This window comes from Acanthopagrus latus, chromosome 8 (assembly GCF_904848185.1).
Source record: "Acanthopagrus latus isolate v.2019 chromosome 8, fAcaLat1.1, whole genome shotgun sequence".
In the NCBI taxonomy this organism is placed as follows: domain Eukaryota; kingdom Metazoa; phylum Chordata; class Actinopteri; order Spariformes; family Sparidae; genus Acanthopagrus; species Acanthopagrus latus.
The window spans coordinates 15744453-15763062 of NC_051046.1; the positions used below are offsets into that span (position 1 = coordinate 15744453).

At 42.5% G+C, this 18610-nt stretch overlaps 1 protein-coding gene across 13 annotated transcripts in view; it reads left to right on the forward strand.

Annotated features, from left to right (window-relative positions):
- Positions 1-18610, forward strand: part of kcnq1.2 (potassium voltage-gated channel, KQT-like subfamily, member 1.2) — a 171653-nt gene that overhangs the window by 34625 nt on the left and 118418 nt on the right. For 5 of the 13 annotated variants that reach the window (XM_037107771.1, XM_037107774.1, XM_037107780.1 and 2 more), the window contains exons 13-14: positions 1101-1154; positions 1477-1594. In XM_037107771.1, the coding sequence (XP_036963666.1) occupies positions 1101-1154; positions 1477-1594 (172 nt within the window). Of the gene's footprint in view, positions 1-1100; positions 1155-1476; positions 1595-5218; positions 5677-6420; positions 6534-6688; positions 7357-11638; positions 11746-12132; positions 12286-18610 lie in introns of those variants that run through there. The other 8 variants (XR_005076581.1, XM_037107779.1, XR_005076580.1 and 5 more) reach the window with 7 other exon arrangements.

Here is an 18610-nt window from a genome sequence, read left to right on the forward strand (position 1 = left end):
TCTCTCGAATAAAATGAGACTAGATGGAATCAAGGCTTGTGGTCCTCAAAGTGCCAAAACAAAAAAAAAAAAAAAAATTTGCAAAACCCAACAGCAATATCTCTTCCAGAAATCATGAAAATCCAGACAGTTTCATGAAGGAACTTTCAGGCAGGAATTTTCTTTCTGACCAAACTACACCCTGTCACTGTGCAGAATAAAGCTTGCAGGTAGTCATGGATGAGAGACTGGCTAACTAATGTTGTGGTCCTGTCATTTCAGTTTAATTTTATTCGTGTTAAATGTGTTTTTCCAGGGTATTTTGCTCTGTGTTCCCTCTTTTTCTCTTGTACTGCTCCTCACCAGCCTGATTCTCGTCTCCACATCTGTCTCGCATCTAATTAACCGAGCCCTGTCCCCTTTGTTTTTCCGGCCTATCATCTCCTTCCATGTTCCTAGTGATTTCCACTCTTTACCCTCACCTGTGTTTTTTACCGCCTCTCTCCACCTGCACCGTCCCCTCATTAGTGTAGTCTGCATTTATGTCCGGTCCAGTCATGCTCAGTCCTTGTTGAGTCTCCCTCATCCTGCTGTCGTGTTTCCCTGTTCCCTGTGTTGCCTTGATCCTGAATAAGATATCATCCACTGATCTTCCTGTCTGCTGCATTTGGCTCGGCCTTATCCGTGCCAGTGGGACAGCTAAGCTAACTAAGCTAGTTAATGTTAGAGCTCAGCAAAGCAGGACACCATGTTTACGTCCGGCTCTGTCACGGGCCTCTTGTCCGTGAGTAGGTGCAAGTTTCGTTCTGCGCAGTGATGTGAGTTCTTTTTGTTTTTGCAAGCACTTGATCACTACAAGCCAAACGAGAGTGCCAGCGAGTGCCATTGAATTCTCTCCAGAACTCGGCAACTCACACTGAAACAGTTTGATAAGAGCTTTACAGGTAGAGGAGAACTGTGTGCTCCTTGTATACATTTTGGTTGTACACCAAGCAACTGAACAATCAAGAAACTCACTAATAAAACAGCTGTTTGTTTCAGCTTTTGTGCTTTCTTCTTTTTCTCCTTGTTTCTACTTTCTTCTTTTAATTTTTTTTTTTTTTTTTTTTGCATGTTATCAGGCCCTCCTCACCATTCTTGGTCGTCTTTTACTCTGAGCTGCCCTGGCTCTCCAGGTATCTTTCTGTTTCTTCGTGTCTGCTTTCGCTCATCCTCACACTTGAATCTGTTTGCACTCCCGTCATTTGTATTTGCCTTCGACCACAACTTTGTCACTTGTCTGGAAATTTCAAACTATTATTCATCTTCACATGAGAAATTACGTCCTCAGTGATATTCTTCAAACAGTGTGTATTGATATTTAGGTCTGTTAGCTTTAGAGATCTGCATCCAAAATGTTTTCTTTCCACCAAAAAATATTGTTAATAATAAATCAGCAGATTTAATCTTGTATAGAGTTTGTCAAAAAATAATATCTGTTGTATTTGTTGTCTTCAGTAAGGAGAATTAATGACAACAGCACGTCCATCGACATCTCCCGTGCCAACAGCTTAACTGACGAGCTCGACTACATGAGTGAGGACCTTCCCCTGCCAGTGGTGACCCAAAAAACTCAGTAAGTCCCCCAAAAAATGTCCCCTCTTCTCTTCCCCAAAGCCCTCATCTCCCTCCGATCCATCACCCTGCACTGACCTCCATTCTTCGACACGTATAATACAGATTTCCCTCCTCGTCATCGTAGCCAAAGGCCTTTTGTCAGACCAGAGAGCCCCTCTAGCTGCTCTCTAAGTGAAGCTGTTTTGTTGAACTCTCTCGAGGGTTAAATAGACTGTCGAGGGCCAAGGCCATATCAGGTACAGAGAGTTATAAAGGGGATTATCCCTTTAGTCTTGGGGGAAATGTCAAAGAAATCCCTCTCAATAGGTTGTAGAGCATGCTAAGGTACTGGATGGCTTGTCACCACATGCCCTCGTAGGATTGAGAATTCACTGCTGTTGGTTTGCTTTGTGAATTGTGAATGCGTGTTGATGGTGTTCCTCCCTCTTGCTGACCTGCTCATTCATACAAGTTGGCTTAATGTGAACCAAAATGTACCTCTAATGTGACTAGGTTTTCTTTTTGTTTCCTGGGTTATTGGTGCTGCAGCGGGGCATGTTAATGACGGCTACAGAAAACATTTACTCTCTTTAATTTCCCCACTAACTCCTGTCTTGTAACCAGTATCAGCAGACCAGTACATGGGGTTTTCACACGTTTAAACACTGTCAACAGTTCACACAGAAGCAATGTGAAAAGGGCTTTGCACAGACAACATGTCATTGGCTTAATCCCAGTAGTGGGAGACTACTAGAGTGACTTTCCCACTGGGACTGAGTCATGTTGCGTCATTGCATCCAGATCAGGTGATTAAAAGTCCCATAGGATTTAATGCAGAAGATTATACATGTCAACAGGTTTTGGGGGGATGTCGTTGATGTTCTGTAAATACTGTTGTTCCCTTTCATTGATGATTGATATGGTTTTCCTCTTCACAGTGAGCTGTCACACCTGCGGTAGAGGGTTATTTTTATTACCAGAAACTTATTTACAGTCATTTATTTCCTCCAGGTGGTTCAATTTCAGACCACCCTTACAAGGCATTTATGGGCTATTTGTATTGCAGAGGTAGACAGTTTGCATTTTTTTTTCATGACTGATACCATTTTTTTGATAACTGCTCCTTGGCGCCTTCTCTGGCCCTTTGGCTTTTCTTCTTAATTCGAGAGCCTCCTCTCTCTGTCCTCCTGAATACAAAAAAACTTTAACCACCCTGTACACAAGCACACACAGTCATTACTAAATGGGGTGAAAACATTACAGTGTTTCCCCCAATTTTTAGAGCAGTTCAAAATGTCTTATGGGTAATAATTTAATCAGTTAACTCCAGTTAAAATATTAAAATAAACTTAAACAGCAGTTATGGGAAGCAGACCTCTTCCCCTCTCTCTTGCAGTGTTTTGACCTGCCCGTCCGCGGCACTCTTTCTCCACACAGAAAATGAATTCCAGTCAAGTTGCTGTACTGGCTCGCTCACTGCTCTTCTCCTGCTCTCTTGTTTTCCCCTTTGCTCCACCTCTCCATCTTTCCATCCACCCTGATCTTATCTGCAAAACGGAGACCGTGGAAAACGTCATCTTGTACATACCATAGAGACCATGACTAGCCACTACCCAAACTCTTATTAATCATTTAACATTTGATATGTTCGCCACCCCCTGGAAAATGTGATTACAGTCTCTCATATTTAATTTTCTGGGCTGTTTTTCATTTTTAAAATGAACATATTGCTCAAAACGTCCCGCCATAGCCAAAGTTTTGTCCTCACACATGTGGTGTCCGTACATACTTGGCGTCCAGAAGTGTAATTACCTTTCTTGTATCAGGGAAGATTTATTTTTCAGCTGTGTCGCTATCATACAAACAGAAAAAAGGGTTGTTAAACAGTAAAAAAAAAAGGACTGTTTCAAATGGGTGTCATTTGAAAATCTTCCTTTTTTAATGTTCAGAACTGTGAACCCCTCATGGTTTGACACTGTTGCACAACTGTAAGATGACATGTTGCATCTTCACACCAGCAACATTAATTATTATTGTCAAACAGGCGGACTCTGAAACATAAGGCACCCCTAAAGTGTCACCGAATACTCTGTGAAAAGATGAAAAGAAGCATGTTATGTCTAGTGGTAATCCGGCCGTTGTTTTCCTAACAGAAGATGGCGCTACTCTTTTACAGTATGCAGTGGACATGCTGGTACAATATGCCATAAAGCTGCCTATAGCCTTTTGTTTTAGGAGCCTGTTTGCTGATGGCACAAATAACACAGTCTTTTTGTTTTTATAATAGACAATAGGAGGAACTGTTTTTATAACATTTTACGTCACACTTGGATCTTGTTGTCAGATTTTCTGCCAGTTAATTGATTATTATTAATGTCTCCCGAACAAATCCAGGAATCATCTGAGAAATCTTTTTGGTTGCGTTTGTCTTACCGTTTGCACGTGTGTGGTTAAGACGGAGTCTCCTCCAGCTGCAGAGACAGAGAGTGTCTATTTGTGTCCGTTGCAGTGCTTCTGTGCCCATAACTCAGCTGTAACAGCCAGGCTCAGATTTGGGCCGTGCTGGCCACATTCCCATAACAGCTGGTTTGTTTTGCCCCTGGTGTCACGCCATCAAGGACAACACTGTCATTTGGCATCCTTATCTGGCTGCCACATACACCCATGTTGCCTGAGGTGACTTGCATGCGCACACACTATCGCCACACAGATTTGACATGAGCTGGAGCTTTCCTGAGTTTAGATTGGGTGCTCGTTCAAACAGCCTTTATTTTACGTTTCTGCTGCCTCTACCACTTTTATATCAGTGTCACAGCACTGGCTGGAAAGTTCAACTATTTGTTTGGCTTTGCGAGAGCAGACTACCCTCCCAAAGTGTGTGTGTATGTCCGTGTGTGTGTGTGTGTGTGTGTGTGTGTGTGTGTGTGTGTGTGTGTTCACATGTGAGAGGCATCAATACAGCTGGCTGTGACGTCTCCGGGCTTCTGAAGAGGAAGTGGTGCAGGCCAGCGTCCGCACGCAATCATGTCTTCTGCTCCTCTGAACCCAAAACACACACACAGCGACTACACAAACACACACAAGCACACGTTGTCCCCCTCTGTGAAGATAAATCTTTATTATTGCCTTGTTTGTTTGTGTAAAGCCAGCTCACGGTGATTTGTTGGATTTTATGAGATATCTCAAACAGACAGAACAAAAAGCGCATACACTTGTCAACACAGCCCTTCCCTTTTGACTGTAAACACCAGTCCCTCACTATTTGTTTACTTGACCCTGTGTAAATGAGGCTTGATTTTCGTTCCGATTTGATTTGGTGCGATACAGTGTGTGTGTACACCGCAGTTCACTTTGAGGATGTGAATTTCTGAGATTTTCTGATTAACTGTTGAATGAAATCATAACAAACCCCAGCGGGGCCGCTGATTCTAAATCCGCCCCAAAGCAGATTGACATTTACCCTCTTGGAGAATGAGTAAATGTTTCCAAGTGCACTTCTTCGGCCCCAAACAGAGGAAGGCCTTGTTTAGCTGATTGCAGTGATTGTGTCCCATCTCTCTCTGTCTCTCTCTCTCTCTGTCTCTCTCTCTCTCTCTCTCTCTTTTTGGCCTCTCATCTCTCTGCCTCTCCGTGGACGCAACAGAGAAAAGAACTCTCCTGTTTTTCTTCTCCGTCCAGCAGCGCCAGATCAGTCACGTCTATCATCTTGTGACCTTAGGCAGTTGCCCCTTCCTCCGGCTGGGTGTGGCCGGTTTTTCCCCTCTCCTCCTCGTCTCCTCTCAGACCTGTAAAAGCCTGCATGGGCCACCTGCAGACAGCTCTTAATTAGTTCCCCTCCTACAAGCTAGCCGGAGATAAACAATGAAAAACCCACTGCAGCGCCACAGGAGGGACCGCAGGCGGAGACACATGCATCACGGCCTGTCTTCTTCAAGTAGGGGCCTCTCTCTGCTGAGCAACTGGCGTCTTTTGTGCAGAGCTCTGAACAACAAATTGACTTTTTGTCTGTGTGGCCTCTGTGTGCATGTCTTCTGCACTGTACTCTGATATTGATGGCACGGAGGGGTGTTTCAGACATATGGTGTTCAGTCAAGAGGAAAAAATCAGAAATGCGTTCCCCGCTCTCTGTCACAGGAGTCTTTTTAAACCTTGAATATTGTCAATTTGACAAATGTTTGTGATAGAAGTCCCCCCAAGCAGCATCCACCCCTTCTCCTCAGCCTTGTGCTCCAAAACATGTGCTGACTAAGAAGTTATTTTATGGGGCTTTATGCAAGATTCAGCTGTGAATCTAGTGTGAAAATATCCAATAAATCCTCTTAATATTTTTGGCTTTGCTGCCAAGTATTAGAATGAAAAACTCGACGAGGCAAGGGCCCCATTTTGGGCACATACGCAAGACACAAATGCACGCACACACATACGCACACAAACGGATGGGGTAAGACCCGTGGCCTCCTGCCCTGCAGCAAGAAAAGCTGCCCGGGCGCTGCTCCTGTATGAAAAGATAGTGAAAGAAACTAAGAAAGAAAAGAACAAATTGTGGCCCAGTTTCTTGACTCTCTGCCAATTTCTAGAGCATAAAAAAGACAGAAACAGTAAAACAGCCACACATTGATTCATATTCTCTGGACAGCGGAGCTGTGCATGGACAGATTCAGTAGTTAATCTCATTACAGACTCCAGGCTTTTTATGTGGTTGCTGACCTCCACTCTACCTTTACTCACTTGGACGTATTAGAATTAGTTTAATTGCTCTCACTTTCCCAAAATACAACCGGCATAAATGCAACAGTCACGTTGGCAGCGTGGCCCAGTCAAAATTGAAACTAGCTTCTTCTGCAGGCACGGTGCTGGACGGGGACGTCGGGGTCTGATTGTTGCAGTGTGTGCAGGACTCTCTCGTACAAACTCCAACACAGATGGTCACCGCTGCCTTCGTGCTGCGTCTGCATTTGGTAAACATGTGATTATTTGAAACATTTTCAGGTGTGGGCTTAAGGAAGATGTTTCTAGTTGATATGTCACTATTACAGACTAAAGATAAATCCAATTTCAGGCTGAACTGAATCAGCTTTTTTCTCTTTGTCTGAACATGCTTAATTTATTGCAGAAGATCTTGTTGTTCTTGCTCGTGCATCACAGACTGTGGGGGAAAGCATCATCTGCCACTGTCTCTCATTTGAACATAAAGAGCAACGCTGCCCACCAACGTCTGGTGGTGAACTTTGACTTAGAAAGCTCGAACCCTTTTCAGCGGGCTATGAAGAAACAGAACCGTGACCTATTTTTTTCCTGCACTACATTTTACTGAGATGTGACCAGTTAGTTATGGGGCAGCATCAAACATTACAACAGGTTTTCAGTTCATTACTTTAACCTCATTTCCACTGGATGCTGGGACTGGGACCCTTTAGTCTTTTGGTTTTTCCTTTGGCAAAAGTTCCAAGCAAGCTGAATCAACACTAAAAGGTGGCTAGATCGCACTTCAGACATCTAATTGGTCAGAGAGAATCATCAGAATCTGGAATCGTCTTGTCGTCTGCACTCTGATTTAGAATTCGAAAACTCTCTTCCTTTTTTGTAGTGGTCTTTCATCTCACTCAAGGACACAAAACACTTTTGATATTCTCCATTATTCCTGTTTGTGTTGCATTGAAGATGTTGTCACTGCAGATTCACTCAGCATTGTTATGAAGATCAGGTATGAATCCTGCCCACACTGAGGGGGAAGCCAGCGACAGGTTAGAGCCCAACTGCTGAAAATTCGACATCCACGTATTGGCCAATAAACACATTTTTTGCAATGATTCGTCAAATGTGGTCATCAAACACTTAGAACAAGGATATTGTGCTTTATAACGTAACTTTATAAAGTTTTCATATTTGTGCATTTTGGACAATATGTGGACCAATACCAGCTGATAATATTAGCCAAACCGATGTACAGGGGGCACACCCTAGGTCATTGCCGGCCACAAGTTTCTTTTCCAGTATGATTTAACAACATACACAACATTGAGGATATATCCAGTGTATCCGCAAGGTCTGCTGCAATAAAAGTCATCCGTTTTATTCCTGAGTGTTATATAGATAACTTAAATGAGAGATATGTGACACTTAAGTACACGTGAAAAAAGGAACTAAAGTTTTATATTAGACTTGTAAAACAAGTTCCAGTTTGGATCGGGGCATACTAATCTAAATCACACATGGCTTACTACAGAGAAAAAGATGATGCTGTGTGTTTAAAGTTTTACTGTTCTTCCACAGAGAGAGATCAGTGGCCACTGGAGCGAATGCTCCAACCAGGGGCCAAAAAGAGAATCAGAAAGCCATCTTTTATGACATATACGTCACACCCAAGCCAATAAAAGGCTTTTTCATGAAGTGCTTAATTAAAGAGTGCGTTTGACAGTGGCCGTCCCGCATTAATAAAGGCCCTCGTGCTGCTCTTATAGGGGCGAGAGTGTTTACTCCCCCTTGGTGGTGTTGGTGGTTCTGGGAGGGTTTTATGGCAAAGGACCATCAGTGACTGGGAGAATGGCCCGCTTTATGGCCTCTCACCGCACTTTGGAAAATCCAGCGACTCAGCAAGCGAGCCCTGCATAAATAAACCGGCCAGACCAAATAAAAAGATACTCTCACCAACATGATGCATCCAGATTATTGACTGCTCTGTGTGCAGTGGTTGGAAACGATACGAGCGCCATTTCGGCTCTATTAGCTCCACTTAAATCCGCCCGGATTGCACACAGCGGTGGACTGAAGTGAGCCTGTCACGCCATGCTGGTTTAGTGAGTATCCTGGTGTGGTGCGGTGGAGCAGGGTTCAGTCCAAAATCAGCATGAGTTACTACCCATGAACCGGACTGAGTCAGCACCAGAAATAGACAGGCATAAACAATAGTTGGTGTACTCACATGAGGTTTTCTCTTATCTGACAATGTGTTCTGTAGGAAAGATTATAGAAGAAACTTGTGTTTTCTTGTTCTTTGTCCCCAAAGTCTGAATTGAAACAAGATGAGGGTTTTTTTCTTTGGATGCTGGCATATGGAAAAAAATGAAGAGCATTCCTGTAAATATGCTCAAACGTCATGACAGTCTGCTAACTCTAAATGCTGTCTGAAAGACCGATAATAATAGTAAATAATAAAATAAAATTTTAAAAATAAGTCCGTGAAAAGACTTCTGGAACACAAATGCACCGTATGTTTTTGAATGTGTATGATTTATGTGTGGCCTCAGGAGTGTGTTTTAGAATGTGGCGGAGCCGGACTGACCCCAGCTTCCCCCTGTGACTTGCACAGCTTTGTCTGTGGCGCGAGCGTCTCCTCACCGCCACAAATGCACCACAAGAAAACAGATAATGGAAAATGAAAATGAAGTCAGGAAATTGCTGTTTTCACAACATGACTCACTGAGCAGCGCTGTGATGTCATAGCTGCTCCCTCTTTTGTTTAGGGGCAAAGCAAAACTGGAGGAGTGTTTGTTTTGATTAGGCCCGAGTGCTGTTAACAATTACACACTCAGTGGACAATATTAATGACAGTTAGTGTGTTTGTTGGTTTCCTTTACACTTCAGTTTTCCATGCAGCCACTTTGGCCATTTGGAATGTTTTTATTTAATAATGTTTGTCCTAATAGATTGCAGCATGATAACGTTGAGGTTAAATATACAAATTAAACTAATGAACCAACGTAATTGCACTAAATTAAATTATTAAAGCCCCATTTAACTGAAGTTGCTTTAGGATATTTAACCACTAAGGAAAAAAACAAAAACAAAAAACTGATGATAAAGTCCAGATGATTTGGAAAGGTTTTCATCTTCATTAATGATTGCAAAATTATATTAATTACTGGACAGGAAGTAAGTAGTCTGAGTAGTAAAACTGAGAATTGTATTAATGGAAGCTAACTGTAGCAAGCAAGTCATTTAAATGTTTGTCAGTTATCATTATACATTAAAAAAAGGCATTTAATGTACATAGTAAAACCTTACATTTATGAATGCAGCTTGTATTTTGGCAAAAGACCTTAGATGACATATCAATAATAGAAAAAGACTGACAGCATTATTTTCTTCTTGTCAAAATAGTCAAAGGAATATGAGAACTGGTGTAAGATCGGACCAAGGCCCTGATCATGCAATACTATTTTTTTACATTTTGCATCTTCTTGACGTGACCAGAAACTTCTGAGCAGAGTCCCGTGCACTCAGTGCAGTAAATAGTAGTGGTGGCATGCCAACAAGAGGAGGATCAATGCTCCCTTAAACGTGGTTGCCAGGCTGATATGCAGGCATAAACTTCTGGTTGCCAAAACTGAAAACATTCTTACTTACATTCCCTTTAAATGACATCTGATATTTTCTGTATTTATAGCATTCTTTCAATTTTCAAAGACCAAAAAGAAAAAAAACAAGAAACAAGTAGTACTGGTACTACTGTTATCATATATCATCCTATAATCATAAAGATGATTGTGGAAAAAACTTACTGTAATATATCTACATACATATAAACATAAACAGAGAATTTACGGTATATACATGCATGTACACATACACTGATTCTATTTTTGTGTTTTAAGGAATGGTTGCCACTGAATTGGTTGCCAGTTACTCAAAAGGATTGCCAGTGGCAATGTTGCAATCGTTACTGCTGAGCCCCGCTATAAGTATAAAGTATATCCACCATGATTAGTATGTGACTGCATTTAGATTGTACTTACCCTAATCCCAGTTTACTCTGGCTGTGGAGAAATCAAAGTAAGGCCCAACCCAGTCAGAACCTGGAGGGCTCTCAGACCTGGTATAGATGCTTCCCTGTCTCTTCGAGGTGTGTCTCCCTCCCTGCTCCAATATTGGAGGCACCTGTATAAATACACTCTATCGTCTTTTGTGTGTGTGTTTCTCTCGCCACGTTCTCCCCCTCCTCTCTCTCCTGCGCCGGGCTCAGTTTCTTCATCACTCCTGTTAATGAAAACAGTAGTCTGCAGCAGCACCTGAGTGGCCTGTTTGTACAGCCAATCCTATAGCCCTCCTCAACTCTCCTGGCTGCCTTTTTTTTTTTCTTTTTCTTTTTTTCTTTGCTCAACTCTCTCAGGTCCCGTGCTCTTAGGTTTTCAAATAGGCCAGTGGTGCCATTTGATGTGGGCCGGGGGATGGGGGGTGGGGGGGTGGGGGGGGTTTATTCAGGTGTGGCGACCAGTGCTGCCGCCACCCAGCCTCTGATGTTGCGTCCATCCGCAGCCAGGTGCCGGAGCTTCGTCAGAGAGCCCAGTGTTCCGGCCGTGGAGATGAATAGAGGGCCTGTTGATGGAGCTCGTCTGTGGGGCCCTGTGGTTTCTCCCCTCTTACACGCAGAAGCAGGGATATGCTACCGGGCCAGGGCGTTTACCTGTTGGAGAGGAGAGGGGGTTGACTGAAGGGGAGCTACAACGCTGTGGCCCACGCTTTGACCACAGGGGAACTCAAAATGTGGTGCATGCGTTTTGTGTGTGTGTGTCCATGCGTACATGTGCTTCCACCCTGGCTGAGTGCCCGCCCCACCTGTCTGAATGAACACCTCTCTGTGTGTTTGAACTAAGGCTGGGCTCGGGTCAGCAGAGGTTGAATTGGCTAAAATGGGCCGCCTGGCATCCCATCAAGGATACAGCCTCCGATCACATTATGAGGTGGGAGGGATCTGGTGTATTTTCTTTGTTCTAAAATATCCGCTCACTTTATTTTAGATAGCGAGAGGTGGGTTATTTATATAACATTGACATTAAGGTATTTAGGCCAGCTAAAATTACATTAGACTGTGCATTTAACACCCAATTTTGGAAGTGAAATGGAAACTAAAGCTCTGCACTGTTAATATCTTCACTGCAGGTTTATATTAGGCTTGCCATAGAGGAATTTCAACACTTTATACGTCTTCGGGTTACCTGCCGCTCTGCAGAAGTCTTGAAAAAACACGGAAATCAGTTCTCTTGGAAAAAAAAAAACAACCTTTCAATTTCGTTGACAAAGTTATATGAACAGCTTTTTCTTTCCCGCTGTTTTTCATTTATAGAGAGGCGAAGTCCCGCTTCCCCACTATGGGACCTAATTTCAGAAAAATGTGTATGGTAGAGGATGGCAAGAGACAAATAACTTGGTGATCCCATTTGAATTGTGCAAGTAAGTAAGCAGGAACTGTCTAAGCAGCTGCCATTCTAGCCTCAGACAGTATTTCCCTACGAGGGCAGCTTATTTATTCAGTTATTTTTTTCCACCGAACTACGTAATGTGGAGCACCTATAATAAATAAATAAATACAGCAAATTTATCTGTGTAACTGTGTAAAATATGTTAAAATGCAGTCTGTGTGGTATTAGAAACACTATCTTGGTGAGCACTGCAGTGAAACAATTGAAAAGTTACCTGACCATGAGATAAGCGCACAGCATTACTTTTCTGAGAATCTGCCTGCCTCAGTATCTTCCTCTTCCTGGTAGTACCTTGTAGCAAAGAGTCATTGAAAGTGATTTCTCTGAAAGATGTTTTCAATTGAACTCTCATCCTCAGAACTTTTCTTTATCACTTTGACTACTGCGACAGACAACACGGTGGCCAGAGTCAGTTCCCCCTGCGTTCTGTCTCTATCGCGCCGCCATCGCCAGGCTCTGCAGAAACGCTGTAGGCGCGCACTCGCAGCCACACATTCGCAGCTTCACCACAGTGAGTATACTGGAATTTGGTGCACATTCTGCTTCTTAGAGAAATCCAACCACAGTGTGTCTTGGTTTGGATTCCTGACTAGATAGCATCTTGGCAGTTTGAAGAAACAGATAAGCAATGTGGAGGATTAAAGTGAAAAGAGAAGAGGGCTTTTTTTGTGCCTGTGTGTTGCTCTGTATCATATATTTACTGTGTTTGGAGATTAAGAGGCAGTCGGCAGGTTATCAGTCAAGACCTTAAATGCCTCTGGAACCAGATGTTTTAAAGCAGCGAAGTGAAAGAAGAGCTATAAATCAGTATGGGGGGGGGGAACAGGTAAGCCTTAGCCGTGTGTCTGTCACCTCCACTCCCACACACACAGGCACGCGCACACTTCTTTCAACTCCCCCCAGTGTATTTTTCCCACTGCTGTTAATAGGAGCCATATAGAACCCAGTCCATAATGAAAGACCCCCCAGGGGCCGATGCAGGGACTAATAACCCTCTAAATAAGTCTCTTCTAGTGCTGAAAGGCCGGTCTCTTTATACTTGAAGTGTATATGTGCTGTAAAGTCTTTTCCAGCCTACTACTGTAATTTTATGGCTCTGTTTTATCCTTCTCTTTCAAAGCCTGTCAGAGAAATTGGGAGGGAAGTCAGAGAGGGTATCTGTGGATCAAAGTGCTGCTGGACCCGGGGATCGTAAAAATGCACAAAATCACATTAAATGTATTGCGTTTTTTTTTTCTTTTTTTTTTTTCCTCCTTTTCTTTTTTTAAGAGTTGAGTTAAAACAGTTAATGGCTTTATACTAAATGAGGGGAGCGTGTCATGATAATGGTCTATCAGATGAGCCGTGACGGTGATATTCTGAATTTGTCTGAATGAGTATTTATGTGCAGTTGGTTGTCGGGGGCCCTGGGCAAAAATTCCCAGGAGGCCCGTCCAACCAGCACTGATGGCCATTAATTTAAAAGTACTCCGACACCAGTGAAAAATGTATGAAATCTAATATTCTTTATTTCCAGTAAATTATATTAAAAACCTGGACAATTAAAACCTAAATTCATAACTCAACAACTTTAATGTTGCCACATTGCAAATGAAACCCACATTACAAAGCTAGTGGTCATCAATATGTAAAGCATCAACACTGAAGCAGCAGCGGTGCACAGTCTAGTGCCTTTAAGGGAGGTTTAAGGAGATTTACAGTTGCTATCAGGGGCCCCTTTACCCATTATTTTTTTTGAGGGGGCCCCAAAGATGGTTTGTGTATGATATGTCACTATCCCTGGTTTGTCTCTCCTGAAGTTGGTGTTCATTGTGTGTGTGTGTGTGTGTGTGTGTGGGTGTGGGTGTGAATAAACTTGACCAGCTGCTGAAGGCCTCTGTTGGCTGTATAATGAAGAGAGGGTAGAAGTCACACCCTAGCTACATCACTTAAAATACAGATATAAATTATTAACCTTCAATTTAAAGATTCTACTTGACCTTGAGTTAAAGATAAACGGGGCGATTTGTAATATTAAATGTTTGTAGATCAAGCCCATGCTGTGTTCTAGGTGAGACATAGATGATGCCAAAATAAACACTTCATATAAAAATGATCAAACAAATACAGACAACAGTGCAAATAAAAGAAAACCTTGTGTTTGTAAAGGAGGTCAGTGCTAAACTGGCTGGTGATCTCATCAGAGATGATTCAGTGGTGACAGAGGTGATAATAATGTTCCACAGTTCGCTCACAAAAATACTGTATGTCGACCACATGCGGGGCAGGGTGTTGCATGTACGGTGGATGTTTCAAGCTGAGTCAGAGGGTGGGGGGATGGAACAAACTGTGAAACATCAAACAGCCTGATTCACACTGAACAGATCACCAGAATCCTTTCTCCATCTTGGCCACGATTAAAACTGCTGTAGCCAGGATTTTAGAAATGCTAATAATAAACACCAAATAAACAATACATTTAAAAAAAAAAAATTATAATAATATTTTCTAAATATTCAGGTTGCATTTTCCATGAGTTTCATTATTCATTTAATGGCACTAGTGTGTCCCAGATTATCCCTACACTTTTAGTTAAATTATGTTTCAGTGCATTCAAAAATTTTTGTTTAGATTATAAAATGGTTTGAGCCCTTAAAACACTTGTGTGTGTCTTGCAGTTTCTTTTAAAATGCCACTGTGGTAACTTAACAACTCTACATTTCCAGAAAATATAATGATTTTCTTAATATGGTGATCATATCTTTTTAAGAACAATTTGAAAAAAAAAAAAACAAAACGTAGTTTTGGTTAGTGAAAAGTTAATGTTAAAATTGGTCCTCATCGCACCTGAAAGTAAGAAAAATAATTTTAGGTGGAAAAAATAAACAACATTTTAGATAACTTGTAACAAGACTGCAGGGAGGTCAGCAGGATTTGAACAAGAGGTTTAGTCCTTGAGCAATGCTCTAAAACACACCAAGTGTGTTTGTGATTTCTTTATAAAGCATAACAGAAGTACTGAGACTAACGTGGTCATATGTGGTTTATTAATGTCACATGCAGATTTTTTCATCTATGCTTGTTTTGTTAGTGATAAAGAGGTCACGTTAACCCAAAATGCTGAAATAACACAGCAGCGTAAAAACTCCAAACGTCAGCAGTAATGCTGTGTGTGGAGGAGGGGATTTGACCAAATACACTCCCCTCTCTGACCAGCAGGCTGTGCTGTAACAACATCACTCCTCCTCTCCCTCCACCTCTCTTCACTAACAGGCAGCCAGGCGGGCTACAATCACTGAACTCTTTTTTTTTGGTTATTATTATTATTTTAAATTGTTTTAGATTTTTGAGTGTAGATTTTAATAATTCTGCCTCCGCTGGATTTCCACAGAGAGTGAGTAGGAAACGATAAGTGTAGGGTTGAGCTCAAGTGGAAATGTCCTTGTCGGGGTTATTTTCATGACTTTGGTGTCTGCAAGCCGGGGTGTGCCCATTACCGAGATCATCAACACCACAGCCACCACCGCCACCATCATCACCGCTGCTACCCTCGATCAACCTCTCCTCCTGCCTGCGACTCGTTATGTAACCATCCCACTTTTCCATTGTAGAGCGAGAAAGAACGGGAGAAGTGGAGATGCATGAAAAAGTAATTGACAAAACCGCACTTTCCCTCCTCTATCAAAGCTCTGTTTTTCTTTTTGTGGTCCAGCAGTGTTCAGGTTTTTTTTTTTTTTTTTTTTATGTGTGTGTGTGTGTGTGTGTGTGTGTGTGTGTGTGTGTGTGTGTGTATGACTTTCTGCTCTGGTCGAGCTGTGAACAATAGCTGTGGTGTGCCAGTTCCAAAAACAGTTGATACCACTTTGGTTTGAGATAAAGCCTCTGAGCAAGGAGCTTTTATCTTTGAATGTGGAGCTATCTCGGTCGGAGCAAAGGACTGATGGAAAAGATACAAGAGTGTGCGTGTTTGCATGTGTTTCTTTGAATTTGCAAGTTCCATTTGGCGTGTCACTCCAGTATCTTCAGCATTTTTTCCTGATTGTACCGTACTGTAGGTCAAGTCACCCGCTCTCTCTCTCTCTCTGTTCGTCTCTCTGCTCTCTCTTCTCCCCTCCTTGTCTCTCTCCTCCTCTCCCTCCGTCATTCTGTCTGTCTCGTTCACGTTGTGTCTGGCCCTAGTACAAGTCCTAGCAGTTGTCAGTTTCAGGAAATGCACTGCGCTCTGTTGGGAAGTGAGGTATCTGCCCCTGGGCCAGCTGCCCTTGTTTTTTTTTTTGTTTTTTTTTTTTGGTAATTTTTATCGGCTGCTTACGGGAAGCAGAGCTCGTCCGTGCACACAGGACCGTTCACTCAGCCCTGTTTTCTCGTTTTCTCTTGCTGTGATTGTATGCAGAGTGATGCATAAACTGACTGGACGAACAGATAAAAATGAATGTCCGGCTCTTGGGATGGATGCAGCATGTGTGCCCGTGCTTGTGTTCATCACGCAATGCAAACTAAGCACTGCGTCTCCCCTCCCAGTAATCCAGATGCCTCAACACTTTGTTTGATTTGTGATTGCTTCAGGGTTCCATATTGTCACTCTTTTAGCCCCTCTCCACCCTCCCCCCCTTCACACCCAACCCCTACACACGCATACACTTGCCTCCTTACACCACCAAACAGCCTATCAGATTAAAACGCCTATAGAAGCAGCCTCACATGATCGGCAGAGCAGCTCTATAGAAGTGTGTGCAGAAAAGCAACGAAAACAAAGCCGTATGTTTTAGGCCGGGGGCTTTAGCATGATGTGTGAGTAGCGTATGTTTGTGTGTGGGTGTGTCTATGTGTGTGTGTGTGCGTGTCTGTGTGTGTAGGAGTGGGGAGAGCAGCTTGAGTCCAAACAGGATATTGTAGTACACAGGGGCACAGATTCTTCCTGCGGCAGTTTCGCCCTGTGGGTTCAGGACCGACTTGGCGACAAGCAGGCAGCACCCCCTACGTTGTCTCGCACACACACACACACACACGCAAACTCCCAGCCTCCCATCAGATAACTGACTCAATAGCCAGCCTCCCTTTCTACGAGGGAGACAATATTATTGGACTCTGTGACAGTTTCCTGAGACGGGAGAAAGACCCATAGAAGCAGAACAAAGTTTCAGTTTTATATAAAGTGTCCACGACCACGAGGCAAACAATCACGTTTAAATGCAAAACAAATCTCGAGTTAGACATTTTCAATATGTTTTTTTTAAGTGCAATTGAACGTAAAAGATATTTTTCTCCCTCAAACATTTAAGCTGCTTATTCTTGGCCTTGGTTTGGAGTAAATAACAAGCTGGCCTTAGCCTTTTCCATTTAAGATGTTTTGCTCCGTGCAAATCACACCGCAGTGGACCAGATGCAATCTGATCAATCTGTCGTTTTCACAGAAACCGTTTGTCAGACAAGTTTTTAAAGAAATGCTCGAGGCAGGAAACTTCAGCCGGAGAGGTGTTATTTAAAGAATAAATTCAGGGCAGTGTACTAGAATAACCTAGCAGCAGTCGGCTCTTACTGTTCTCTACAACTGACTCTGTGTTGCATTTTCCACACTTATTCTAATGGAGTAAAGAGTTAGGCATCTCAGAACTTTCTCCTTAAAAGATGTCATTTGTGCACTCGGGCAGAGGGAGGTGGGCAGAGGAAAATGTCTGTGCACGGCAGAGGGCGGGTGGAACGGATTCACCTCGGGTTTGAGATTTGGAGAGGAAAAAACGAGGGTGAGAGGAGTGTGTGTGTGTGTGTGTGTGTGTGTGTGTGTGTGTGTGTGTGTGTGTGTGTGTGTGTGTGTGTGTGTGTGTGTGTGTGTGTGTGTGTGTGTGTGTGTGTGTGTGTGTGTGTGTGTGTGTGTGTCGGTGTCGGTGTGAGCAGGGTTTCATCCCACAGGGTTGTCAGAAGCATTGAAACAAGCTGTTTGTCAAGTGCCAAAACCAGCAGTGCCCGTCCACTTGCTCTATCCTGGGCGCCTCATCGAGACTGACTGAGTGGATGTGTTAGGTGCATTTCGTAAATGGAAAGACACACAGCAGATAGTTGGATATTTAGATTACACAGAGAGAAACATTTCAGTGCCATAAAAAAAAACAAAACAAAAAAAAAAAAGATTCAGATCCTGATTACAAACACTGAAACAATTTGGGCAGAATGTGAGGGCTAACTAAATTATTAGTTTTGGGTTCGGACCAAAGCGTTTCCCATTTTCCTCCCATTCCCCTGTGTTTTGCCGTGTTTCTCGGTAGCTCCATAAACCAGTGTTTGGACGAGAAAGCAGACATTGTTATTTGCCTTAATTTTATTAGTAAATATGACTTCATGAGGCCTGAGTTTCCATCATTTTTGGGCCATTTTGCATGTGGTCATTTGTTTGCTATGAAAATCTAAATCAAGCCCTCATTTGTTACTCAACACAAAGTATCTTGTACTGAAACAAAAGAGCCATAATGTTGTTATTAATTTTGTGTTTCCAGTAAAATTGTTTATGAAACAATCAGTTATAATTGTCAATTTGTTCCATGAAATCTGGAAAGAGTTTTCATTCACATTTTAGTGCAAAAACTTGGCAAAAGAAACTAAATGTTGTTTAATCAGCCTAATAATGCATGTACACCAGGGGAATGGCCAGTATGTAAATTGAAACAATTGCATTTTTAAATTGTCACGTTACATCTTTACTGTCAGAAAAATATTGTTTTCCTTACAAATCATAATCAAGCATAACAATGTTTGTGAAAAGTTGAATCTTCAAATGTAAATTAATTCAGAATATGTTAGTATTTGGTATTTCCCCCTTTGCTTTAGTTTAATGATAGCATGTGCTCGACTTGGCATGGATT